At 51.9% G+C, this 26,473-nt stretch overlaps 2 protein-coding genes across 3 annotated transcripts in view; both read left to right on the top strand.

The window, feature by feature from the left end:
* The first annotated feature begins 1,199 nt into the window (after positions 1-1,199).
* On the top strand, positions 1,200-12,657 carry UHRF1 (ubiquitin like with PHD and ring finger domains 1). Its single transcript, XM_066566420.1, has 16 exons — positions 1,200-1,352; positions 3,973-4,236; positions 4,987-5,159; positions 5,571-5,786; positions 5,923-6,029; positions 6,200-6,386; positions 7,116-7,239; positions 7,314-7,421; positions 8,190-8,294; positions 8,905-9,011; positions 9,479-9,641; positions 9,729-9,866; positions 10,229-10,340; positions 10,457-10,614; positions 10,870-10,968; positions 11,597-12,657. Exons 1-16 carry the CDS (start codon positions 1,200-1,202, stop codon positions 11,741-11,743), a joined length of 2,361 nt encoding a protein of 786 aa, XP_066422517.1. The 3' UTR covers positions 11,744-12,657.
* Positions 12,658-15,010: 2,353 nt separating this feature from the next.
* The window catches only part of KDM4B (lysine demethylase 4B), a 75,307-nt gene continuing 63,844 nt past the window's right edge, over positions 15,011-26,473 (top strand). For both annotated transcript variants that reach the window (XM_066566404.1, XM_066566403.1), the window contains exons 1-3: positions 15,011-15,083; positions 24,423-24,573; positions 26,272-26,447. In XM_066566404.1, coding sequence (XP_066422501.1) covers positions 24,433-24,573; positions 26,272-26,447 — 317 coding nt within the window. In that variant the 5' untranslated portion in view covers positions 15,011-15,083; positions 24,423-24,432. The remainder of the gene's footprint in view (positions 15,084-24,422; positions 24,574-26,271; positions 26,448-26,473) is intronic.

Genomic DNA, 26,473 nt, shown 5'->3' with positions numbered 1-26,473 from the left:
GGGCGCCGGGCCGGGTCATTGGCGGGGGATCCCCATTGTCGCTCCCGGTCGCCGGCGGAACTTTCCCGGTCCCGTTTCCCTCCCAGGGCCCCCCGGCCCCGGGAGGCGGTGGCGGCCCCGCCCCGCCCGCGCGTTCCCGCCAGCGGCGGCCAATGGGCGCGCACGGGGCGCGCGCGGGGCTTTTCCGCGCCAAACTCCAAAGCCCGCGGAAAGCGCGCGCGGCACCGGCTCCGGCTCCGGCACCGTACCCGGTGAGTCCGCCGGGACCCCCAACCCCGGCCCCGCACCCGGTGAGTCCGCCGGGACGCCCAACCCCGGCCCCGCACCTGTTGAGTCCGCCGGGACGCCCAGCCCCGGCCCCGCAACCGGTGAGTCCGCCAGGACCCCCAACCCCGGCACCGGTCCCGCACCCGGTGAGTCCGCCGGGACACCCAGCCCCGGCCCCGCCGCCCATGGCGGTGCTGCCGCGGGCCGGGGAGCGGCCGGTGGCACCGGGAGCGGGAGGGCGGTGAGGGGCGTGGCGGTTTCCCCGCCCTGCCCGGGGGGTGCGAGAAGCGGCGGGAGCGCTCCGCGGTGCCCGGGAGGTGACAGCTGGGTCTGGTGCCCCGGAGGGGTCGCGTCGCTCGGGGCTGCGACAGCGGGACCGACCCCCGCCCCTGAACGGGCCCGCGGGAGGGGGTGTGGCCGTCAGGGGCGGTGCCGGCGGCACCGGTGCCCTGCGGGCCCGGGGAGTGGCATCGCCCCGGGGGCTGCGCGGGGATGACGCGGCCGGGCTGGGGCGGGTCCGGGCGCGGCGGGGGTCGCTGACGCCCCGCGGTTCCCGTCCAATTCCGGGCGGGTGTGCGGCGGAGGGGCCGCGGGCCGCGTTGTGCCGGTGACGGCCCCTTTAAGACCACGCGCTTCGCCCCCTATCCCCCTTTATCCTCTCTCTCATTTGCATGATCGCGCGAGATTTAGCGCGTGGGCGCGGCGGGCGGGTTTCAATTGTGGCGCGAGATACGGCCGGCGCGAGCGGAGCCGTTAGGCTCCCGCGTGGGTGGGCGAGGCCCGCCCGTCGCAGCCAATCAGCGGCCGAGCCGGCCGGGCCGCCGGCCAATGGCGTGCGGCGGACGCGTGAGGGGGGCGCGGCCGCGGGTGCGGGCCCGCCCCGCCGGTGCCGCCGCTGAGCGCGGTCCCATTCCCGGGGCAGCGCCGGCGCCATGTGGATCCAGGTGCGCACCATGGACGGCAGCCAGACGCACCGCGTGGACTCCCTCTCCAAGCTCACCAAGGTGGAGGGGCTGCGCCTGCGGATACACGAGGTGTTCGGCGTGGAGCCCCACCGGCAGCGGCTCTTCTACCGCGGCAAGCAGGTACCGGCGCGGCGCGGGCGTTGACAGCCGGGGAGCGGCAGCAGCGCGGTGCCGGACACCCCCACCCTGCCCCTGCTCCCCTCCAGCTGGGGACGGATGGTTTTATTTATTTATTTTTAATTGCGTGGCAATAAGGGGTTTTGCTGCCATCTAGTGATCCCCGCTCCCTCCCGCGCTGCCCTGTCCGTGGGTTTGCAAGGAGAGGTGCCCGCTGCCTTTATTCTTACTTTCCTTTACTGTTTTCTACCTAATGTGTTGCTCTTCTGCCTTGACATCGCCTTTATGAAGTGTCTGGAAATTACCAGTGATTTTATGGTCTTTAAAGTGCTTAATGTTTTTGTGCCTTGCAAGTTTCACTGCTCTGAAAGCCGTAAAGATCTCATTTTCCTTTGTAAATTGGGAAAAGCAACTCATGATTTTGAAGTTCTTCAGGTCTGATGTCAAATTCTCACTAGGTACAGAACACTTGAGTGTCTCAGTGCTGTGTTATGTTCTCAATAACCCGTTTACAATTGCTGTTGCACAGCTGTTTTATTCTCTGTCAGTTAATAATGTAACTAAATTAGCAGTGAAGTCAATCAAAACCATTTAAAAATACAATTGCTGTATTCTGCCTAGTTCTATGCTGCTAAACCTTCGTCCTAGAGAAACTCCTGAGCTGGTGTTTGGTTGATCACAGGATTAATTTCAGGAAAAGCAGCGGGATGCTGAGTTGGCTGCAGATGGACTATTTTTTCTGGCTGCTTTTCTTTCTGTTTTAGGCAGTCTTGGGCTAACTGTATTCTGTAATTAGCAGGTGTGGCTGTAGAACATGGAAATACACCTGGACTAGCCTCAGTCTAAGCTCAGGTACCAGTTCTAGCATAAACAGAGGCCTGTAGGATGGTGTGGCATCACCTTTCTGTTGGCTTGGTGTAGATTTGGATGCATTAATGACCCATTTGTGTTGTAAATCAAGTGATAAGGGAGGTTGGTTCAGGGCAGGTGCTACCTGTCAGCCTTTCCCTGAGGTCCCTGTGCAGGCAGCTGGGGTTAAGCAGATTTTCAGAAGTGGTGACTTTCAGTCAGTTTGCCCTTGCCCTACAAAGGGAACCCCTCCTCCTGCAGTTCCAGTGTTCCCTGGCTCAGGCAGGAACGTGACCCAGCCTCTCTTAGGCCTTGTTCCCATTGTGCTTTGTCTGGCTCTTGGAACCCCTGCAAATGTTCCATTTCTTACTCGTGAGCGTTTGTCAGTGGGGTTGGGAAATTAGCTGTTAGTTCAAACCTGCCTCCTTTGTTTGAGGCTTGTCCTCAGTGCCGGGCTCTTCTTTCTGGCTGTGCTTTGAGCTCCTGTGGTTTCCTGTCCTGTTCCTGTGCTCTTCCATTTCACTTTGCACCTGTTGTCACTCGTGTCCTCTGCTGCTGCTGCTGTTCCCATGTTGGTGACACTGTGTCCTGGCTGAGAAGAAACAACCAGTTTCTGGTGTGTTCTTATGCACCTCGAGGAGTTTTCGTCTCTGAACCAGCAAAAAAGCTCAGACCTCTTCCTGCGCAGTCAGATTTCCAGGGATTGTTCCACAGCCATTTGATGCCATAAATCAGAATTGAATTATCATAGTGATTCCTGTGAAGTGTAAATTTTTGTGGTTTTGCTCTGCTTCCCCCTGATAGAGAACAAAGCTCCAGGGATTGCTTTTTCTGGTGGTTTAGGCTGGAAAGGGATGATCATTTCCTGTATAATTTCTTAGTCAGACCTTAAATATGTGGGGAAGCTTGTCTGAACTTCTGACTGCTCCGTGGGCTCCAGCCTTACATGTTAACTCTAAAATGGTTGTGCTCCTTAGAGCTCTTGAGAGGTTATTGAGGGGCCTCTTTCTGCCTCTGTACTTCTCTTTTTGCAGGGGCAGGGTCTTGATTTGACTACAAACTGTGCCAGACTTGCCAGATAAACTCTTAGAATTAGAGGGAGTGTGAAATTAGGACACGCCAGGCTACGCTGAAGAGCGATCGAGTAGTTTCAAGTTGAATTGAATCTTTTTTGATTTTACTTTCAATGGAAAAAATGTGTGTTTGCTGGGAGAAAAGTGTGTGATTAACTCTGGCTTCTACTTACTGCTACGAATTATGGAGATGGTGTAACAATAATCTGGATCACACACAATTAAAATATAAAGACAATCTGCATTAGCATTTGGGATGTGTCTGAATTGAGGAAGTAATAATTTCCCTTTGTGTTTGTAGGTAATGTGGAATTATCTTTGAATCCTGATGGGAATGTGGGGGGTCTGTAGTTAATTGATGTTTCTAGGGAACGTGCTGCAAACTTTTCCAGATCTCCTGGAGGCTGGGTAGCGAGTCCAGAGCAGCATGGAAGCCTTGCTCTGGCAGATTGAAAAAACAGCATTTAAATATCAGAGCTGAGAGAGAAGAAGGGCGCAGATCTGGCTGATAATGGTTCCCAAGCCACGTGGTGGATGCTGGCGGGCTCTGAGCTCGATGGGAGGCTGGAGCCAGCCCGGCGAGTGGCTCCGTGAGCGGCTCCATGAGCGGTTCCGTGAGCGGCTCCGTGAGCGGCTCCGTGAGCGGCTCCGTGAGCGGCTCTCTGAGCGGCTCTGTGAGCGGTTCCGTGCTTTCCCTGCAGATGGAAGATGGGCACTCCCTGTTCGACTACAGCGTGGGGCTGAACGACATCGTGCAGCTGCTGGTCAGACAAAGCCCGGCCGTGCTGCCTGCGGGCAGCAAGGACAAGGACCCCGAGCTCTCGGACAGCGACTCCGGCTGCGGCTCCGGCCCCAGCGAGTCCGACAAGAGCTCCCACAACGGGGAGGCTGCGCTGGAGCTGGAGGGACAGCCCGGCACGGCCGCCCAGCCCGACTGGACTGACCCCTGCTTCGGCCTCTACAAGGTGGGTGCTCGCACGCTGGGAGCCCTCAGCCTGCGCCTGCCCAGGGCCGTTCGTTCCCTGGGCTGGAGAATCGCTGGAAATCTTTCGCACTCCGATTGTGTGGGCAGTGCCTTTCTTCCTCTCAAACACTCCGACAACAAAGACAGAAATACCAACCAACCCACAAACCAATTCAGTGCAAAATGCTCTAGGTCAAAAAACTTAATTTTTTCATTTTGTCCTTTGAAATAAAACTACAATGCATTAATTAAAAAAAAAAAAGTATTCAGAGTGTCTGGTTTGATTTTTTTACAAATTTTCCCAATATTTTTGCTTGGAGTCACTACATTTGTCAAAGCTGAAACTTTCTTGAATGAACAAAAGAAAATCTCGAGCAGCTATTCAGAATCATTTTATTTCTCTGTTTCAATGGGTTTTATTACAGATCTAGTGATGTCTTTGCCAGGTTACGAGCAAGACACTTTGAAACTCTATTTCAGACTAACCAATAATGGTTTGGGCTCGCTAACAAGGCTGGGTTTACACGTGCTGGTGTAGAATGGATTTATAACCTTACAAATTCAACCTAAGCAGGCTGTAGGGCTGCACAACAGGACCGGGAGAGCAGAGGAAATCTTAATTTTTAAGGTGGTCAGTTAAATATGTTGATAATGGTGCAGTTCTTGAGATGGTTAAATCTTTAAGTAGATTGGAAATGAATGCCTAATTTTCAAATCTGTTTTGGTGAGCTGTGCTCTTGGCTCTCTATAGATCAATGACTTGGTGGATGCTCGGGACACGGACATGGGAGCGTGGTTTGAAGCCACAGTGGTGAATGTAACCAGGAAAAAACCCACCAGTGGATCAGCTGAGAGCTGCACAGATCCTGACCAGCCCACAGCTGTCCCTGAAGAGGATGTAATTTATCATGTGAAATACGATGAGTGAGTTTTGTTTTGTTGCTTTCTTGGCCCAATAAAGTCATTTGGGTTGTGATGTTGATGGGAAATTTTATTGTAGATATTGCACAAATTAAAACAGAACTGGGCAGTGACATAGTAATTATGTCATTGTGTCCTGGCAACTGTGAGGTTGTTTTGCAGTTGGAATTCCAGGGGGCTGGAATCATGTTTTTATGGACACCAGCATTTATAGGAAGTGCTGGTGTCCAAGGGCTGAAGGGAGGCAATAATATCAAAGTCAGCCTGGTTGGTTCTGGCTGTGTCTGTGTGGGAGGAGATTTTGTCCTTGATGGTATTCTTGTGTTGCACAGCAAAGTCAACCTGTCTGCATAACACCTGTTCCTCCCCAGAGCTGATGTTGAATCTGATTTCTGTTGTGTCCCTCCCTTCAAGTTACCCAGAGAATGGGGTGGTGCAGATGAGCTCGGGCAACGTGCGGGCTCGGGCACGGACCATCCTCAAGTGGCACCAGCTGGAGGTGGGGCAGGTGGTGATGGTCAACTACAACCCTGATGAGCCCAAGGAGAGGGGCTTCTGGTACGATGCTGAGATCCTGCAGAAAAGGGAAACAAAAATGACCAGGGAGCTCAATGCAAAGATACTACTTGGGTAAGCTGTTCATGTGGAATAAATGGAATTTTCCTGCTCTGCTTCAGCTTTCTGAGGTCTGAGTGACTCTGCTGGCATCTGTGAACTCGAGCTGTGGGATACTTCCAAACTCTGATGTTTCCTCAACTTCTTCTAGGGAAGCTGGTGATTCCTTGAATGACTGCACAATTATATTAGTGGATGAAATCTATAAAATTGAAGAGCCAGGCACTGCTTCTCCCATCAGTTCTGGAACCCCAAAACGTGAGTCTGATGTGGAGTTCTTGCATGTCTGTCTTACCCTGTGATGTCCTGCCAGTTGTCTCTGTGAGGGTCAAAGGTTTAAAGAGTCCAAGACACATTCAGTTGTGCCTCCTTTGACCGTTTCCAGTGGATCTTGGCACTTGCTGAGTGTGGTTTGTGTTTGCCCACAGGACAGAGTGGACCCGTGTGTAAAGCCTGCAAGGACAACCCAAACAAGACCTGCAGGGTCTGTGCTTGTCACATCTGTGGGGGGAAGCAGGATCCAGATAAGCAGCTCATGTGTGATGAGTGTGACATGGCCTTCCACATCTACTGCCTCAACCCTCCCCTCAGCAGAATCCCAGATGATGAGGACTGGTAGGTTCTGAGGAGGTGTGTGGGGTGTCACAGTTACATCTGATTAGGAACAGGGAGGGATGTGGGTGTTTAGGGTGTTTTTTTTTTTTTTTGGTAAAACTTCATAACTTTTCATGAGCTTAATGAGAGCAGGTTTTAAGCCCATGGCTTGCACACTCCTTTTCCTAGCTCTGGGATCTAGATGCCTTTTTTGTGTACCTGCCTAAGGCCAGGGCTTGGAGCAACCAGGGATAGAGGAGGGTGTCCCTGCCATGGCAAGGCTTGGAATGAGATAAACTTTAGGGTCCTTCCAGCCCAAACCAGCCTGGGATCCAAAGAGGAACAAATGAGAACTTGATGCTGGGAGGCTTCAGCTGTGCAGTGGCTTTTATGGGTCACTGCAGGCAGGCCCCATCATCAGATCAGGCAGGTTTGTGCATGAGATGTGTACACTGAGAGTAGTGGGTAGTGAAATACACCTTTCAGTAGACACAGAGTCAGTGAAATGCACTGGTTTATCCCCTCAGTGTTTCAATACTGTGTACAATGATTTTATGGCACAGCCATTTCCTGACACATCTGCAGTGGCTGGTGCAAGGACAGGAGCTGTTGTAGGTTAAATTCCAGTATGGAAAGTGTTTCCCTGTCCTGTCTAGTTTCACATGGGGAAATTGTAACATAACTCACTGTGTTTGGAGGAAACGCTCCTAATTGAAGGCTTTGCTACTTGTTAATTTTCACTGACTGTAGGTACTGCCCTGAATGTCGAAATGATGCAAGTGAGGTGGTTTTAGCAGGAGAGAAATTAAAAGAAAGTAAAAAGAAACAAAAGATGGCATCTGCTAATTCCTCCTCCCGGAGAGACTGGGGCAAGGTCAGTCCAAAGCTGTTTTACTTGGAATTGTGTTTGTTCCTTTGGGCTCTTGGCTGATGCTGCTCTCTGCCCAGGGCATGGCGTGTGTGGGGCGCACCAAGGAATGCACCATTGTCCCCTCCAACCACTATGGACCAATCCCTGGCATCCCTGTTGGCACCATGTGGAAATTCAGAGTTCAGGTATGAAGCTGAATCATGGCCTGACCTACTGTGGGGAAAAATGGGAGTGATCCAGCTCCTACAAGAAACCGAAACAGTTAATGTGGAAACGTGTGTGTCACTGGATATATGGAAGTGCAGAAGGAAAAGAATTCTGGCTTTGTCTGGATCAAGTGTTCCATAACTAATGCTGCATTGTTGGACCGTCAAGGGCTGGTTTATTTTGTTGTAGTGCTCTTTTTTTGGTAACTCAAAAACCCCAAAGCAAGCGGATTTGTTCCCAGTAGTTTGTCCTGGAGGTGTGTAGTGTGCCCTGGCAAGGGTGTCTCAAATATCCACATACATGAAACAGAAGCTTTCCCATGCTGTTAGAAAGCTGGGGCAGAAAAAAGCACTGGCCTATCCAGATCTTGCTTTCAGGTATTGAAGGAAGGTTGCTATTACAGCTCTTTCCAAACTATACAGATATTTAATATCTGTATTATTCTTAAATACCTGGAAGTTTTTAAATAAGCAATTTCAGTAAGAAATATCCAAATTGTTAGATTTGCACACAAACCTCATCCATGTGTTCAATTTACCGATACAGTCAGTGCCTTATTTTTTTAGACGTGTTTTTATTTTTTGTTTCTTCTGCCTGGAGCTTTTTGGAGGATGATGGTGAGAGCAGCTTCCCCCTGTGACACATGGAAAGCAAATGTGAAGTAGCACAGTTGGTTCAGCTCCAAGCCCAGTGCTGTGTGGGGCCTGTTGAGGGCAGGTGCCTCCAAAGCTGCTTTTGTCTCCCAGGTGAGCGAGTCTGGGGTGCACAGGCCCCACGTGGCAGGGATCCACGGCAGGAGCAATGATGGGGCCTACTCCTTGGTGCTGGCAGGAGGATATGAAGATGACATTGTGAGTGGATTCGGATTATTTATGCACAGAACCAAACAAACTTGGTAAAACTCCACACCAAACACTTGCCCAGCTTCACCCATTCCCTTCAGAAGCAAACAAGGCAAGGAAAAACTGCATTGATCTGTGCCAGCCTGAGCCACATGATCATCCAAACCCAGTCTGATATCCCTGTGTCAGCTTTTGATCCCAGAGTTCTGAAAAAACTGCAGTGATCTGTGCCAGCCTGAGCCACAGGATCATCCAAACCCAGTCTGATATCCCTGTGTCAGCTTTTGATCCCAGAGTTCTGACTTTCCAAGGTCTGCCTTACACCCACATTGGAACAGTCTCGTGGGCTGTGCTGCCAGCTGTTCACTTGCAGCAGATCCTGTGTGAGCCTGGGCTGCTCAGGGGTGTGACAAGACAACATTGTCACCATTGTCACCTGGTCTCCTGTCCTGGCAGCCTGAGGCAGAGCCAGAGACTGGCCCAGTCTGGGAGCTTAAATACACAGGAAGCACCTTTCCTTTTTGAGAATGCCCTGCTAAACCTACCTGGTTGAGAGACTCTCCTGCTGCTTTTGCTGAATTCTTTTTGTGACTGTGAACTCCATCCGTGTTCGTTCCAGGATCATGGGAATTCCTTCACCTACACGGGGAGTGGGGGCCGAGACCTCTCTGGGAACAAGCGCACGGCAGAGCAGTCCTGTGATCAGAAACTCACCAACATGAACAGGTTGGCAACGTCTGTGCTCCATTCTGGCCTCAGCACAGGGGGTGTTGGGGCTGTTTAAGCTTTGGAACAAGGGCCAGAATTGGGTCTGGGCTGTGCTTTAGGCTGCAGATCAGTTACAGGATGGGAATGCTCCTTTCAGAGCACTGTAGTGGGACACAACTGTGAGTGGGGTTGGTGTCACCTGCAATACTGGCTGACACTTAAGGAACAGAGCAATAAATTGGTGTAGGAGTTCTCCTGCTCTCTCCTGGAGACCTTTGCAGCCACTGATTGCAGGAGACCAGACCATTTGTAATTCTGAACTGTTACTCTCACAGATAAGCCTGGACTTGAGCGGAGGAGGTGCTCTGGGCTGGTGCATTAGGGTCATGCCATCAATAATCAGCTGTGCCCCCATCAGGAGGGTCCCCGGTGTCACACACAGGGTTCCATGGCAGTACCACACTGAACTCTGGCCTCTCCTGCAGGGCCCTGGCTCTGAACTGCAGTGCCCCCATCAATGACAAGCACGGGGCTGAGGCCAAGGACTGGCGGGCGGGGAAGCCGGTGAGGGTGGTCAGGAACGTCAAGGGAGGCAAGCACAGCAAGTACGCTCCTCTGGAGGGCAACAGATACGACGGCATCTACAAGGTGAGGAGGGCTGAACTGGGACAAGAGCACATGCTCGTGGCCAGGGGGCTTGTACAGAGGGTGATGGACTTGCTGTGGCTTTTTCAGGTTGTGAAATACTGGCCTGAGACAGGGAAATCTGGGTTCCTGGTGTGGCGTTACCTGCTGAGGAGGGACGATGAAGAACCTGCTCCTTGGACCAAAGAGGGGAAGGACAGGATGAAAAAGCTTGGCCTGACAATGCAGGTACTGGCCTGGGATATCAGCTGGACTCTCAGCTTGATGGAGAGCAGGGATTTTTCTGTTACATGCTCTTACTGAGGATGATCCTTAGCAAAAAATTGAGACTAAAGGGGACATAAATGCTTCCAGTCTGCTGGGTTGTTTGTTTTTATACATCAAGAGGCTAAAAGGATAAAACTCACTTTATTTCTGGTATGGAATTTCTATAGGCTGTGAAGTGCTTCCCTATAGCAGGGATCTGTTGCTTAAAATAGATTAAAAGTGCCCTTGGAGCTGTTCTCCAGAGGTCACTCTTGGACCTGTCCTGGTCTGCAAGTTTGATCCAGTGTGTTGGCATTGAGTGCTCTTTCTTTGTTTCCCTGCAGTATCCTGAAGGATATTTGGAAGCTGTTGCAAACAAAGACAAGGAAAAAGAAAATAACGGGGAAGATGAGTTTGATACCCCAGGGAAAGGGAAGAGGAAAAGGAAATCAGCAGGTTTGTGGAGTAGGCAAGTGGATATAGAAACCCTTGGAGGTTTTTGTGCATTTTACTTGGTTACTCTTTCCTGGTGGTTTTTTGCTTTTAAAAAAAATCTTTGTGTTTTCTTTCAGGTGGGGAGGAAACACCTGTCACCTCTCCAGCAGGGACTCCAAAGAAAACTAAAGTTGAGCCATACAAGCTGACATCCCAGCAGAAATCTCTTATAAAAAGTGATGAAGCCAATGAAAAACTGTGGAATGAAGTCCTAGAGGCTCTCAAAGATGGACCGGTACGTTGGGCTTTTCCCCCAGCTGTAATTGTGCTGTTCCCAGACACAAACCCTTGGCTGAATTAAAGAACAGCCTCAGACCTAAAATGATTGATTTTAGTGTAAACACCCCCAGCAGGTTTAATGGGACAGGATTTGCATATTAAGATTTGTTGAGAATCTTTCTATGATCAAAGTAATCCCTTGCATTTAATGATGGGGGTTTGGGTTAATTTATCTTTCGGCACTAAGTTGATTCAAATGTTCTCTTTGCAGAAATTTCTGAATAAAGTGGAGGAGGCCTTTCTGTGTATTTGCTGTCAGGAGGTCGTGTTCAGGCCAGTCACCACCGTGTGCCAGCACAACGTCTGCAAGGTGGGCTGGGCTCTGCTGGGCTGGGCTCTGCTGGGCTGGGCTCTGCTGGGCTGGGCTCTGCTGGGCTGGGCTCTGCTGGGCTGGGCTGGGTTGTTGGGGAGGAATTGTTCCCTGTGAGGGTGGGCAGGCCCTGGGATGGAATTCCCACAGCAGCTGTGGCTGCCCCTGGATCCCTGGCAGTGCCCAAGGCCAGGCTGGACACTGGGGCTTGGAGCACCCTGGGACAGTGGGAGGTGTCCCTGCCATGGCAGGGGTGGCACTGGGTGGGATTTAGGGTCCCCTCCATCCCAGCCAGGCTGGAGTTCCCTGCTCTCTGCTGTGTCCAGCAGCACTGGGGTGGATTTAAGGTCTCTCCATCCCAGCCAGGCTGGGAGGGATTAGTTCCCTGCTCTCTGCTGTGTCCAGCAGCAATGGCTGGATGGGATTTAAGGTCTCTCCATCCCTGCCATGCTGGGAGGGATCAGTTCCCTGCTCTCTGCTGTGTCCACAGCAATGCTCTCAGCTGGGAGTGCAGTGCCCCCGTTCTCTCTGGTCCCTCCCCAGGAGTCTCAGGGCTGGCTCGCTGTGTCAGAGCAGTTCCAAATGAGCCCAGCTCCCTGTCCCTGACCCTGCTGGCTTCTGTCCCCAGGACTGCCTGGACAGGTCCTTCAAGGCCTCGGTGTTCAGCTGCCCCGCGTGCCGCTACGAGCTGGGCCGCAGCTACAGCATGGAGGTGAACGAGGCCCTGCAGAGCGTCCTGGCCCAGCTCTTCCCCGGCTACGGCAGCGGCCGGTGATCCCCCAGAGCACTTCTCCCTCCCTGCCTCCCTCCCTGCCTGCCACACCCACCCTGGGCTTAATTTAAAACAAAAAAAAATGTTAGTCTGTGTTTTCTCCCACCCCCCCCCTTCGCAAAAAATGGTTTGAAGTCTTCCTTGTTTTGAAAACAAACCTGTAAACTCCAAGGATTATCCTTTTGTATGTTCCTGGGTTTTGTTTTTGTTCTCTATGTTGAACTTTGCATTTTTATTTTTGTTTTTCATCCCCTCAAACCTGCCATTCATCAGCACAGAATTATTTGTTTCTAATGGACTGAAAGTGCTTCCGGTGAGGCTGCTAATGATGAGGAAAGTTCTCAGAGTGCCCCTGTGCCCCCTTTGTTTTTATTTTTTATTCCAAAAATGGCTTGGTTGCTAGAACAATCTTCACTGTCTGGGGATTTGGCCATCAAGGTAGACTCGTGCATCACCTTGGCAGCATTTTGATACTCAATTTGTACAAGATGGTTCCTGGCTTTCTACCACAAGTGGGTTTTTACTATTTTTTGTAAGAACTGGGTTTTATACATTTGACAAAAAGCCATTTCCCGCTAATTTTGTATCTCAGAACCAGAAGGCTGCTTGCTTAGAGCCAAGTGGTTGGAGCAATATGAAGTACTACCTCACTGGACTTCTCTTTAGGGAAGGATTTGTTCAGCTGGGCGCTGTCCCCTGTCCCGAAATGCCATTGTGGAATATCCTAAAGCCATTCTTAAGTGCCTTTTGTCCTTTGCTGGAAGACTGGGCTCTGAATCACCATCAAGGTCTCCTTTTTTTCATAAGCACTGAATTGTTGGGACTTGCCAGCCGGATTCTTTGGGAGCGTGGATCACTGTAGCTGTGTGTGATTAGTGGGGATTTGCAGAGGATCAGGTTTCCTAGTTATAGGTGTATTGGGGAGTTTTTTTTTTTTTTTTTTTCCTTTGTTTCATTGCATTTCTACTTGGAAATGAAAAATAACCAATTCTGGCTTTTTATGAACCATTTTGTATTGGCCAAGCCTGGAGAAGGCTCCCTTGGTCTCCCTCTAACATTACCAAAGTTTGCAGTTTGATACCTCAGCAAGACAGGGATATTTTTAATCACACTTTTCTACAGACAGACTGGAACAAATGTGCCTATTATTGGTTTCCTCAATTCTTACCCTTTGCAAAGTGATTATGTTAATATGTTAGGGAAAAAGACCCCGCAACATTTTATACGTTTTTTGGTGAATTTGTCAATTTTTTGTATAATGTGCAAGCTGATGTTCTCAAAATAAATATCTTTTCAGATTGATTATTGACTGTTCTCCTTCAATTCTTTTGATCCAGAGTGGGTTCCCAGACACAGCTCCTTGTGCAGGAATTTGAATTTATGGTTGAATTTATGCCCCATTAAGCCATGCCTTTTGTTTTTCTAAGGGTTGTGATTTTCATTATGATTTTTCACTGCAAATTTGGAGAATCCTCATTTGCTGTTCTTCAACATAATTGCTTCTAGGCACTACTGAGGGCATGTGTTATGTTCAAGATTCCCCAAACTTTTATTTTAACTTGGATTAATTTCCAGTGCTCCAGAATCACAAATGCCAACTGGCAGTTGGAATTGTTTGTCCATTTAATGAATAAACTCCAAAACTGTTGCAAATGCCAAGTCCTGCATCATATTTGAGGTGTTACAGGAACAAGTGTGAGCTTCTCCACAAACCAGAGGAATAAATTCAGCCACTGAGGTTTTCACAAAGGCAGATGAAAGAAATAAAGCAACATTAAGGTGGTAAAAACAAAATCTGTTAAATTAGGCAGCACTAGCACCATCTGCCCTCTTTAAAATAAGTTTATTTTAAGGTCATTGTTAACATGAAACACTTTCAGATATTTAGATTTCATTGGAAATGTTCTTGTGCTTTTTATTCTGTGTTGTGAGGGGAAGTATTGGGGGTGAGCGAGTGAAAGTGAGGAAGTATTTCTGCATTTAAACAGCAATAACTGCAACGATTTCCTTCGTTTATTGGTTTTGCTGTTATTTGGAACTTGAAAAACAAACTTTGTTTCCTCCATAGGTGCCAATGTACTGTTCTGTTCGTGGCTTTTTTAAGCAACAATCACAATTCCTCTGCAAATTGGACACTTTCTGGTGAGATGTGCCAAAATTACCTGTCCCAAATTACAAAGCCCTACCAGGGAAATGCCTGTGCTGCTCAGTGAGCGGGTTTGGCTGTGGCTACAAAGGGATTTTGTGCTGGGGCTGATGTGCTGGGGCTGATGTTTCATCTCCCACTCCCACCCGGGCCCGTTTCTGGCCCAAATCCCCGGATGGGAACGGGAACAGGAATGAAATTTCCTGGGGCAAGACTCAGGGAGGGGAATGACAGCAGCAAGAACCCAACCAAGGACCGGCTCCTATTCTGGGAATTCCCAGGCCGGGCACGGACTGCGAGCTCTGCTGGGCCTAACTGAGCGCAAATGGGCGAATGCCCCCGATCCTTCCCGGGGCTGGGACAGGCGCCGTGCCCCGAGCTGTGCCCGGACATCGGCGGGGACCGGGACCCCAAAGCTCCCCGGGCAGCGCCGGCCGAGCCTCGGCTGTGCCCGGGGGCTGCGGGGATGGGGATCGGTGATCCTGGGACCCCCCGGTCAGTGCCGGTTCCCAATCCGCGCTCTCCCCCTCAATCCCTGCTTGTCTCCCCCGGTCCCCAGTATCCCCCCGATCTCCGATACCCCCTCAGTCCCTGCTTGTCTCCCCCGGTCCCCAGTATCCCCCCGACCTCCGATACGCCCTCAATCCCCGCTGTCCCCTCCGGTCCCCGCCGTTCCCCGCCCGGCGGCGCGGGGGCGCGCGCGCTCGCCGCTCCCCCATTGGCGCAGCGCGGCCGCAGCGCCCCCGCCCCGCTCTGTGCGGCTCCTCACGTCCTCACCGCCCCGCCCCGCGCCCGACGGGCACCAGGCGCCGCCAATCAGCGCCCGTCCGACGCCCGCCTCGCCCAATGGCCGCTGGGGGCGGGCCGCCGGCAGCAGAAGGCGGCGTGCGACTGGCGGAAAGCGCCTGAGTGACGGGAGCGCTCCTCGCTGCCCCGCCCGTCGGTGGGCGGACCGTCGCTCCGCGCCGCCGGCCAATCAACACCCGCGCTCGCCTTGTTATTCGGCGATCGGGCTCGCCACTGGCTGGACCCGCCGTCCGTCCCCGGCGGCGCGGCCAATGGGCGCGAGGGCGGTGCCGCGCGCGGCCAATGGGCGCGGCGGGGAGGCGGGCGCAGGTGGTGGCCGCGGGGCGCTGCGCTCGCCTGGGCGCCCCCCCTTCGCTGCGCCCCCCGCGCCGCCGAGGGCCCCGCGCGCAGGTACGGCCGGACCGCGCCCCCGCCCCGACACCGGCACCGCCACCGGCCCCGGCCCGAGCGGGCCCGCACCCCGCCACCCCGCGCTGCGCCCCCCGCCGCGCCGGGCCCGCCGCCGCTCCCGGCCCCGGCCCCGTCCCCGCCGCTCCCGGCGCGGCCCCGGCGCTGCCGCTCCCTTCCGGGCCCGCGGCCCCCGCGCGGCCTCCCCCGCAGGCCGGCCTGGACGGGCCCGCACCGGCCCCGCCGCGCTTTGTGTGGGTGGCACCCCCGGGAAGCGGCGGCCCCGGGGGTCCCGGTGCCCCGAGCCGGGGCTGCCCGCGGGGCTTCACCGCTCGCGGGGTTCGGGCGCACACGGGGATCAATGGCGACCCCGGGGCTCGGCTCGGGGCCGGGGGCTGGGGGCGAGCAGGAGCTGCCGCTGGCTCCGTGATTCGGTGCTGGGAAAACCGGGGGCAGGAAGGTGACAGCGGCCGGGGCTGGGCTGTTCTATCGGTGCTTCCCTCCTCCGACACTGTCAGAGTCTGGGCCCAGCCGAGGCGCTTCTCTCCCGTTTCTGTGAATTCCTCTGTGAATTCCTCGTGCGTGTGCGCGGTGTGAGCCCGGCACAGCCCCGCTGTCCCCGGGCCGGGGGAGCGGGCACAGCCCCAGACCCTCGGGAGCTGCGGGGTTTGTGTGCCCGGGCTCTGGGGACTGCCCCGGCCCCAGCTGCTCCTGTGTGCGGCAGCAGAGAGGATGGAGGGGAGGGGATGGAGGGGAACCCTTCGGGAAACCCTTCCTTGGGCTCTGCAGAGGGGACAGGAGCTCGGGAGGGCTGGAGCGGTGCCAGGCCTTGGCATGGAGCTCAGGGGAAGGTGCTGGGCACTGCCCAAGGTGCTGGGCACTGCCAGGTTCCCCAGGGAATGGTCCCGGCCCTGTCAGGATGCCCAGGGTGGGATTGTTGGGGGTCTGTGCAGGCCCGGGGGCTGCACTGGATTCTCCTGCGGGTCCCTCCCGGTTCGGGACGTTCTGGGGTTCGCCCAAAGGTGTTCTTGGCTTTCCTGAGGCTCGTGGTTTTGAAGGTGTTGAGGAGCCAGGGGTGTTGCAGAGAGGCAGCTTTGGACCCCTGTGTACTGAAGAATGAAGGCACCAGGGAGGGTCCATTTCATCCCTGCTCCCTCTGCGTTGGGATGGAGCTGCGGCAGGGGCTGGGCTGCTGCTCTGCCCTGGGACACTGGATCTGTGCTCTGTAACTCGTTTGTGAAAGCAGGACCCTCCCAAAACTAAATTTCCTTTAACCAAAAAGGGAGAATTTTAAGAAGCTCTGTCCGTCTGAAACCTGATAGTATTTCACCCACAACATTGCTCATTTCCTGGGAACTTTTGCTTTTTTCTCGTCACTTTCCTTTTCCTGTTTTACTGAAATTCGCAGAGTCAGGCAAACCTCAAGCCTAGAATCTCAAACTTACAGTTACATTTTAGCAATTACATCAAGTAACTGTTGGAGCACCCAGTAATTGCTCTGTGACAGCAAGTTCCCAGTTCTTGGGCTTCCCTGTAACAAGAGAAGGAAGTTGGGGCGGGCTGACCAACTCCTGCAGTGCCAGAAGGATCCTGAAGGAATCCTGAAGGAATCCACGGCTGTTCCTGCCTCATGAGAGGCAGGAGTTCCTCCCATGCAAAAGAGAAAAGGAGATGTAGGTGGATATAAAGTGATTCCTTGTTCCAGAGCTGATGTTCATGGATGAAACATTCACTGGAGCATCTTTTGACAGGAAAATTCTGTCTAACCCTCCGTGGTGGATTGTTCTTTTTAAGCTGATTGGAAAGAGATAATTGCCTTGACTGGCCCAGTGGGACCAGAATATATATATATATATATATATATATATATATATATGGTCCTATATATAAACGTGATGTATGAAATATGTTATATATTAATATATATACAAAAGGACATAAAATATATTTTTATATATAAAAATATATAGAAGGGGTCAGTTTTGTCAGTAAGTCAGAGCACTTTGGTGTCACATTCCAAGTTTGGCTTTAGGATGAACGTGAGCCTTTATAAATAAAAATAAATAGAGATTTCGCCAGCTTTTGATGGGAAGTCAAGAGGAAAATTCACTTTCAGGGAGAATCCCACCCGTTTGCTGTAGATAATCCTGGCTATTGGTCATGGGGAGTGCTCACCTGTTCCCCTGAGCTGTGGGGACACTGCTGCTCTCACTGGGAGCTGTTCTCAACTCCTGTCAAGCACCAGGGAAAGATTCAGCAGCTAAAGTGGGAGTTCCACAGCTCTGCAGGTGGTTTAGATCACCCAAAACACAGACAGCTCCTGAAAACTCGGAGCTATTTCCATATAAAAGGTTGTAAGAAATTTGATGTGAGTTGGGAGAACCAGTTTGGCCAGCCCTGCTGGAAGGGCTCGTGAGGATTTCACATTTATGCAGGGTTATGTTTTATTTCCTCCTGGGATGTCCAGCAAACAGTGTCAGCATCAGGAGGCTCTGATTCGCCTTGCAAGTTTAAATCTCATTTTTAGAGCGGGCAATCCACCTGAGAGCAGAAATGATCGTGGTGAGCTGCAGGCTGAGGCGCCCAGGCAGCAAGGGAGGGAGAGCTCTTGGCAGTCAGGAGAAACTTGGGTGCTCCTCACTGAGTTCTGGGCAGTCAGGAGGGCTCGGGACTGGTGGATTCCCCTTCCTGACTCGCCCAGGCTCAGGCTGTGCTGTGGGGAAGGGTTTGCAGAGCCTGCGCTGCCCCACGTTCCTTCACTGGAGCATCTGTTAATAGCGAAGATGGATGACAGCTCAATGTGTCACACAAGTGAGGGATTTGCTTAATGGCTTTGGATGCCACCGGGATCCTCCGGGGCCGCACGGGGCGCTGCTGGAAGGAATTATTTGTCATCTGGTGAAGAATTCGAGGGGGTTTGTCCGTTTGCAGTAGCAGCTGAAATCCTGGATGCTGCAGAATGTTGGCAGAAATCCTGTGATTTCCCACAGGCTGGGGGATATTAATGACTTATCACTGTGGGATATGAGAAAGGTTTCTCCCTTTCCCCTGTTCTTCACTAAACTGATTGTTGCTTAATAAGATTTTCTCTTTTTAACCTTTGTTTTGGACCAAATATGTTCTGTCTTGTCACAACTTAGGGGTAGAGCCGTTTGCTACCATGGCTTAATTAAGGTGCTTATTTTCATTTATATTTTCATTTATATGTTCATATTCACTCTCCTTTATAAATGAGGCAGCTCCTCAGTCGTGCTCTCACTGGATTACACAGGGGAACACTTTTGTGTTCTGCCCTTCCTTGGTCTGGGTGTGCCTCACTCCTGGCAGAAGTGACCTGAAGCTTCATTATTTTTATGTTTTATAAGGCTCATGAACAAGCCACAGTTCCCAGATCCTCAGAGAATACAGGATTGCCATTTTGTTCCTAAATCTCTTAGAAATCCTGCTTTTGAATATGACCCACAAGTGAATGTTGGAGGTTGGTGGGGGGCTGAGGTGATTTCTGAGGTTTTCTGATATTCCTTCACAATTTTGGACACAGCCCAGGGCAATGGAGAGGCCTTTGGTGAGGTTTTGGTGCAGATAAGAACTTTTTATGGAGTTTCCCATATTTGATCTCAGTTCTGTTGGCAGAACAAGCAGCACAGCTTTGCCTGGGTGGGGTGGGTCAAGTTTGGAGCTGCAGCTTCCAGAGAGACCTGGATAAAACAGAGCTGGGAGAGATCCAAATTGTCTCATTTCACCTCAAAGCTCTGGGGTTAATTTAGGCTTTAAATTGTCACTCCTGGAGCTGCAGGTTTGGCTGAAAGGTGTGAAATGGATGCGCTGGGAGAAGCCTGGGGGGGAATGAGGTACCTGGGCGTACCTGGGGGTACCTGGGCAGGTGAGCCAGGAAAGGGCTGGGGTTCCTGGGGTACCTGGGCAGGTGAACTGGGGAGGGGTTGGGGGTACCTGGGGTTCCTGGGGGTTACCTGGGCAGGTGTTCTGCAGGGCTGTGCTGGGCTGGGGTTCCTGGGGGTACCTGGGGGTACCTGGGGTACCTGTCCAGGTGAGCTGGGGTTCTGCAGGGCCATGCTGGGCTGGGGTTCCTGGGGGTACCTGGGGATACCTGGGGGTACCTGGGGTTCCTGTCCAGGCTCACTGGGGATCTGCAGGGCTATGCTGGGCTGGGGTTCCTGGGGGTACCTGGGGGTACCTGGGGTACCTGTCCAGGTGAGCTGGGGTTCTGCAGGGCCATGCTGGGCTGGGGTTCCTGGGGGTACCTGGAGTTCCTGTCCAGGCTCACTGGGGATCTGCAGGGCCATGCTGGGCTGGGGTACCTGGGGGTACCTGGGGTACCTGTCCAGTTGAGCTTGGGTTCTGCAGGGCCATGCTGGGCTGGGGTTCCTGGGGGTTCATGGAGGTTCCTGTCCAGGTGAGTTGGGGTTCTGCAGGGCCATGCTGGGCTGGGGTTCCTGGGGTACCTGGGGGTACCTGGGATTCCTGTCCAGGCTCGCTGCAGTCCTGCAGGGCTGAGCCAGGCTCGCTGCTCCTCTGCCCGAGCTCCGGAGCATTCCCGGCATTGCCGGCAGCTGGAAGTGGGTCAGTGTGTCACACCCAGCCCGGGCATTGCCTCGGGCACAAAACCAGCCCAGGGCTTCCTTTTGTATGGGCAGGGCGGTTAAAAACGCCTCTGACACCCCCGTTTGTTGAGGGCTTTTGTTATAAAAATCTAAAGGAGCTTAGAGAAGTCGAGCAAGTTGCTGAGAACCCCAGGCTTTCTGTTCTGGAAGGAAAACTGGGAATTAGTCCCCACTAAGGTGTTTTCTGATGCAGGAATCACCTTTTGGGCAAAGCTCTGCAGTAATTGGGGTTCCTGCTTGCTTTGCAAGGTTGTGATGTCCTTTCCTGTAGGAATAAAGACTGTGAGGAGCTGCCTCATTTATAAAGGAGAGTGATTGACCCCATGAAAATATAAATGAAAATAAGTACCTTAATTAAGCCACGGTAGCAAATGGCTCTACCCCTAAGTTGTGACAAATAATCGAGGCTCCTGCTTGCCTTGCAAGGTTTCTGATGTCCTTTCCTGTAGGGATAAAGACTGTGGGATAATTTATTTTAACATTTGCAGTGCCGCTGCCTTGGATTGAGGCGCCGTGGGTTAAAACTTGGAACTCCTGTTCAGATTCCACGGCTCAGTCCATGTGAAGTGCCTTTTGTAACACTCGTTTAAGTTGTTTTTGAAAGACCCCTGAAGCCTCGCAGTGGAGATAATAAATGCAGCAGAGATAACTGGTGCCATGCAGCAAACTGAGCCTCCTGCAGGCCTTGGGGAGGCTGGGCCTCAGTCAGTTCACAGTCAGCTTTGTGAACTGATTTGTGTGGTTTTAGGGTGAGTTTATCTCGTCTGTTCGGTCAAACTTTTGAGGTTTTGAGGTTCTGATCTGGATTTAGTCAGAAATAACCATTACATGTTATTGTTATTTATTGTTGCCTCAGGCAATAATAAACTGTTTTAAAGTCATCCCCATTTATTGCTCTTAAATGTAACCACTTTTTTTTTTTTTTTTCCCCTTTTAAATACAGTTTGTGACTAAATAATTTTGTTGTTAGAGAAGTGTGTGAGTAACTGTGCACTTCTACAGCAAAGAGGGTGTTTTGGGGGAAAATTTTATTTTCCCTTAATGAGCTACATATGCTGCTTGATTTCAAGTACAGGAGGATCTGGAATTGTGGAGGAGTCTCGTGGAGTGTAAAATTTGATAGAAAATAACCCTCAATTTGTCAAATCCCAAGCACTGTAGATCTTCATCCCTGTGCTGGGTGGGAATGTTGTCTCTGTTCCTCTTTCCCAAATATTTCCTCTGTTGTGTTTACTTAGCCTTTATGGAGGATATACAAGACTCAAAGCAATTTGAATGTTAAAAATGTGATGAATTGAATCTATAAATATTTCTGGGGGAAAGGTGTTAGTTTAAATCCTTGCTGTAATTGCACAGTAGTTTAAAACCGGGCTGAGCAACAGCAAAATTCAGACTTAAAAATTTACATTTTGTTTGTCAAAGTGCTGGAATCTGATTCTTGGGAATAGAGGGGAAGGAGATCATCAGTGGGGCAGCAGCAGGAACTGCTCAGAAATCCCAGCCCTTTTCCTGGAGGAAGGATTCCCAGCCTGTCAGTCCTGTAGCAAGCTCAGTCCTTGATCTCAGCTGGGTGTCTTGGACTTTTTCTGTGCTGTACAAAGGTTTCAGCCAACAGGTGCAGGATTTCAGTCACAAAAGTGCCTTGGTTCACATCAGTTTTGGAAGGGAAACGTCTCATGTGAAAGTCATTGAAATTAAAGCTCAATTCTTTGTGTGCACCGACATCGTCCCTCTGGAGACAAGTTTTTGTGCTTCCTCACAATGGTTGAAAATTAGAAGGTTTTCATAATATTCCAGGTTGTTACTCTCTCACAAAGAAACAGAATGGATCCAGCTGAGACAAATACCTTCACTCTTCTTTTCGGGAGCTGATGGGGGCTCTGAGTGCAGAATCCTCCTCCTCAGTATTGAGAGAAGGGTTTGTTCCCACCTGGCCCTCACCTGCAGCCCTGCTGGGGCTGGGAGGGGCTCTCAATCCTCTCAGAACAGTCAGAGTCCTCTCTGGAACCTTGCAGGGATGCTGGCAGCTCCTTAGGGCACTGCTTAATTGGGGCCATCTCCTGAAAATGCCCGATGAAGCTGCAGCCCCTGTCCTGCTGTGTGTCCTGGGTGATCCCAGGAGCTGGGACAGAGCTGGCCACGACTCCTGGGATGGAGGTGGCCACAAGTCCAGGTCCTGGCAGTGCTTTCCCAAAACAATTCCACGTGGGAAGCGCTTGGGACAGAAATTCTCCCCTCCCCAAGCTTTCCCTGGGCCTGGGTGTTCCCAGCTCCCTGGGGCTGCTGGGGGAAGCTCCCACATCTCACCGAGCTCATGGAGCTGATTCCCCCCTCTTCCCATGAGCTCTCTGGCCATTTTATTGTAATAGTTTAATTAGTTTGATTAGCTAAATGTACATTATCTGGGGTAGGCGTTGAAGTGTTCTTCAGATGGGACTGCACATGGAAAGATCTTGTGTTTTGCTGTCTCTGGACTAAAGAATTCCAGAGTGCCAGGTGATGCTGCTTGTATTGAGGCAGTAGACCTTTTAATTAATTAATTAAGCTTTGCAGGAAGTAGTTTTATCCTTTGATTAATTGATTAAGCTTTGCATGCAGTAGTTTTTGATCTCCCTTCCTTACAGGAGCACGTATTTTCACTCTTTGCTCCGAGTTTATCGCCTAAAAAATTGGAATTTTGTGAGAGAATCTTGAGGGAAGGACGGGATAAAGCCTGGCTTTGGCTGTTTGTTTTGCCCTGGCTGTGGGTAAAGCTGCAGATCCTGGGAAGCCTCTCTGGAGCAGATGGTGCTGGCAGGGCTCCTGCTCAGGGTGGAATTCACTCCTGAGCCAGCTCCCGCCGGGGCTCCCCGCTCCCCTCGGCCCCTGCCTTTTCCAGACCCTGCCCAAAAATAGCCCCAGTGTTCCCAGAAGGTTGTGGCAGGCTGTGGGGTGGTTTCTGTCCCTGTCCCATCCCCTGCAGCCCTTTCCTCCAGCTCAGCCCCCTTTTCCTGGGGGATTTGAGCAAACCTCTGGCAGATGGGTCCCCAGCTCCCCTGGCTCATCCCAGGGATTTCCTTCTCGTGCTCCTGCAAGACATTTGTGCAGGAAAGCCTCCCCCTGGGCACGGATCAATCTGCTGCTTCTCCTGCAGTGCTGACCCTGAAGCAGCAGGTTTTGTTCTCAAAAGGCAATTTTTGTTCCTTCTTTGGCAAGGTTGGGAATCTCCTTGGGCAGGGCCACCCTGAAGATGGAGGGGTTGCTTAAATGGCCCTTTTGTTTCCAAGCTGCAACAATTCCTGTTGGAGATGAGAAGTGAAGTATCTTGGGGTGAACAGGGTGAAATGGTGTTTTTCTCCCTCAATTTGTTTTGCTCTGGGATTTCCTGCAATACTGGGATTCATAATTTGATTTTATTCTGGGCTGGGTTCTGCATCTCTGGCTCCTGGCTTGGGAAGGCCTTTTCTGCCTGTGAGAAGCTGTGATTTTATGCATAAAATTCTTTTAAAGACTCCTTGGGGAAGGACATAAGACTTGCAGATCCTTGTTTTGAGACAAATTTGCATAAAAGTTACTGTGTAAAATTCTGATGTTTTCTGGCTTCTAAAATTTCACTCAAAACTGTTCACGTGCCTTCGAAATAAAAAGTTTTACCCAATTAAAATGAAACCTTGGTGCCCTGGGTGTGGAGTCTGCCCACTTTAGCTGGTTTTAATTCCAGGAGCTGGGAGCACTGGCTGTCTCTGGGGCGAGTTCTGTGCCACACTCACCCATTCAGACACAGAGCTGGGAGAACTCCCTGCTTCATTTGGTGTTTTCCTAACGCTGTGAGTACTTCCAGGAGCATCTGCAATGCTTCTTGGCTGCTTTGAAATCAGTTTAAACACACTTTAAATGCTTTTTTTCCACGTTAAAGCCTGGCAGGAGCTGTTTCCCTGCAGTTCATCCTCCACAGCCCAGCACTGCCATCTCGTGAGTGCTCAGGGTGTGGAGCTGCTGCAGCTCCTCCTCATGGAGAACTCCTTCCTGGGCATATCTGCAGCTGAAATGCCACTAAAACCTCTTATTTCCCTTACGGATTTCCTGCATCACCTTAAAAAAGTCCATTTTAAAAATCGTGATTTCACCCTGAACGGTTTGAGAGTTTGTTTTGGATGTTTTGGAATTGTGTGTCTGTATTTCTTGTAAGACTTGCCTGACACTTTGTTCTGTTTATGTACGTTGCAAAGACAAAGTGTAATGAAAATACATTAAAAAAAAAGAAACCCCTTAATTTTATAATTTTTAGTGTAGTTTAGCCCATGAAAAAAAACCCCAAATTTGGGAAAGCTGTTGGGTTGAACCTAAACAGAAAATGGTGAAGCATTTTGTTGGAAAACTTGTGGCGTGGCAAGTTGTGCACAGTGCCAAGGCTGAAGGTGGTGAGGAGTTGTTATTTTTGTGGCACCATCCTCATGAGGCACCACTTTCTGTGCTGAACTGGGGGCAGATGTGGTTTATATTTAGCCCCTGGCCGAGCTCTCGGGTGATCCTGGTGTCAGGAGCTCCTGACTAAGTGGATTTTTGGTTGGGAGCTCCTCATGTCCATGTCAGAGGGTCGTTCTTCCAAATCCCCCCCTTGCGGGAGTCAAGGGAGGAAATGAAAAATCTCTGCAGGCTTTCTGTGGAGCTCCTTAGAGCTGGGAGTTAAAACCCAAAGGTTTAACCAGTGTCCTTTCCTCCCTGTGCGTCCCCTGTGCAGGACTGGAGCTATGGGGTCGGAAAACCCCAGCCCGCAGAACCCTGGCTGTAAGATCATGACCTTCCGGCCCTCGCTGGAGGAGTTCCGCGACTTCGGGAGGTTCATCGCCTTCATGGAGTCCCAGGGAGCCCACAGGGCAGGGCTGGCCAAGGTGAGGGGCTGGGCAAGGTGAGGGTGGCCAAGGTGAGGGGCTGGGCAAGGTGAGGGTGGGCAAGGTGAGGGTGGGCAAGGTGAGGGGCTGGGCAAGGTGAGGGTGGGCAAGGTGAGGAGCTGGGCAAGGTGAGGGTGGGCAAGGTGAGGAGCTGGGCAAGGTGAGGGTGGGCAAGGTGAGGAGCTGGGCAAGGTGAGGGTGGGCAAGGTGAGGAGCTGGGCAAGGTGAGGAGCTGGGCAAGGTGAGGGTGGGCAAGGTGAGGAGCTGGGCAAGGTGAGGGTGGGCAAGGTGAGGAGCTGGCCAAGGTGAGGGTGGGCAAGGTGAGGGTGGCCAAGGTGAGGCTGGGCAAGGTGAGGGCTGGCCAAGGTGAGGGTGGGCAAGGTGAGGGTGGGCAAGGTGAGGAGCTGGGCAAGGTGAGGGGCTGGGCAAGGTGAGGAGCTGGGCAAGGTGAGGGTGGGCAAGGTGAGGGGCTGGGCAAGGTGAGGGGCTGGGCAAGGTGAGGGGCTGGGCAAGGTGAGGGTGGGCAAGGTGAGGGTGGGCAAGGTGAGGAGCTGGGCAAGGTGAGGAGCTGGGCAAGGTGAGGAGCTGGGCAAGGTGAGGGTGGGCAAGGTGAGGGTGGGCAAGGTGAGGAGCAGCTTGGGGCAGGGCTGGGCAAGGTGAGCGCTGGCCAAGGTGAGGAGCAAGGTGAGGCAGGGCTGGGCAAGGTGAGGGACTGGCTGACCTGGAATACTCATATTAATTCTACAAGTAAAGTAATTTCTTTACAATAACTGGAAGTCACCAACAAGCTCTATTAAAATAATCTCCCTAGCAAAGTCCTGGAAGGTAATTGCTTGTACACTTGAGTGGACAAGGAAACATTCCACGGAGAGCTCTTCATCAATAGCCAGCTCTCTTTAGAGCAGCAATAAACCCAGTAATTGACCTGTGTTTTAGAAGAAATAAGAATTATTTCATGCCTAACAGCTTTATTTCTCCACTATGCTTTATTAAGGCCAGCTAAACACCACTCCTAACAAGTCCTTGTCAGAGCAAATGATCTCATCAGCCTGTGCTGACATGGCCCAAGTGCTGACAAGCCCCCAAACCCAGGGCTGCAGTGTCTGTGACAGTTCCATGTTTCTGTCCCTGCAGTGTCTGTGACAGTTCCATGTTTCTGTCCCTGCAGTGTCTGTGACAGTTCCATGTTTCTGTCTCTGTGCAGGTGATACCCACAGCTGCAGTGTCTGTGACAGTTCCATGGTTTTGTTCTGCAGTGTCTGTGACAGTTCCATGTTTCTGTCCCTGCAGTGTCTGTGGCAGTTCCATGTTTCTGTCCCTGCAGTGTCTGTGGCAGTTCCATGGTTTTGTCCCTGCAGTGTCTGTGACAGTTCCATGTTTCTGTCCCTGCAGTGTCTGTGACAGTTCCATGGTTTTGTCCCTGCAGTGTCTGTGACAGTTCCATGTTTCTGTCCCTGCAGTGTCTGTGACAGTTCCATGGTTTTGTTCTGCAGTGTCTGTGACAGTTCCATGTTTCTGTCCCTGCAGTGTCTGTGACAGTTCCATGGTTTTGTTCTGCAGTGTCTGTGACAGTTCCATGTTTCTGTCCCTGCAGTGTCTGTGACAGTTCCATGGTTTTGTTCTGCAGTGTCTGTGACAGTTCCATGTTTCTGTCCCTGCAGTGTCTGTGACAGTTCCATGTTTCTGTCCCCACTGCAGGTGATCCCCCCCAAGGAGTGGAAGCCACGGCGCACCTACGATGACATTGATGACATGGTGATCCCAGCTCCCATCCAGCAGGTGGTCACGGGCCAGTCAGGGCTCTTCACCCAGTACAACATCCAGAAGAAGCCCATGACCGTGGGCGAGTACCGGCGCCTGGCCAACAGCGAGAAGTGCGTGCCTGCAAGGGCTCCACATG

This window comes from Molothrus aeneus, chromosome 27 (genome assembly GCF_037042795.1).
Source record: "Molothrus aeneus isolate 106 chromosome 27, BPBGC_Maene_1.0, whole genome shotgun sequence".
Classification (NCBI taxonomy): domain Eukaryota; kingdom Metazoa; phylum Chordata; class Aves; order Passeriformes; family Icteridae; genus Molothrus; species Molothrus aeneus.
This window is presented reverse-complemented; position numbering and strand designations above follow the sequence as displayed.

Excerpts from the sequence above, each read along its gene's own strand:
- UHRF1 (XM_066566420.1), top strand. The coding sequence starts at position 1,200 with ATGTGGATCCAGGTGCGCACCATGGACGGCAGCCAGACGCACCGCGTG. Across the intron at positions 6,030-6,199 it reads CAGTTCTGGAACCCCAAAAC|GACAGAGTGGACCCGTGTGT; the intron begins GTGAGTCTGATG and ends GTTTGCCCACAG. Across the intron at positions 10,969-11,596 it reads GCCAGCACAACGTCTGCAAG|GACTGCCTGGACAGGTCCTT; the intron begins GTGGGCTGGGCT and ends TTCTGTCCCCAG.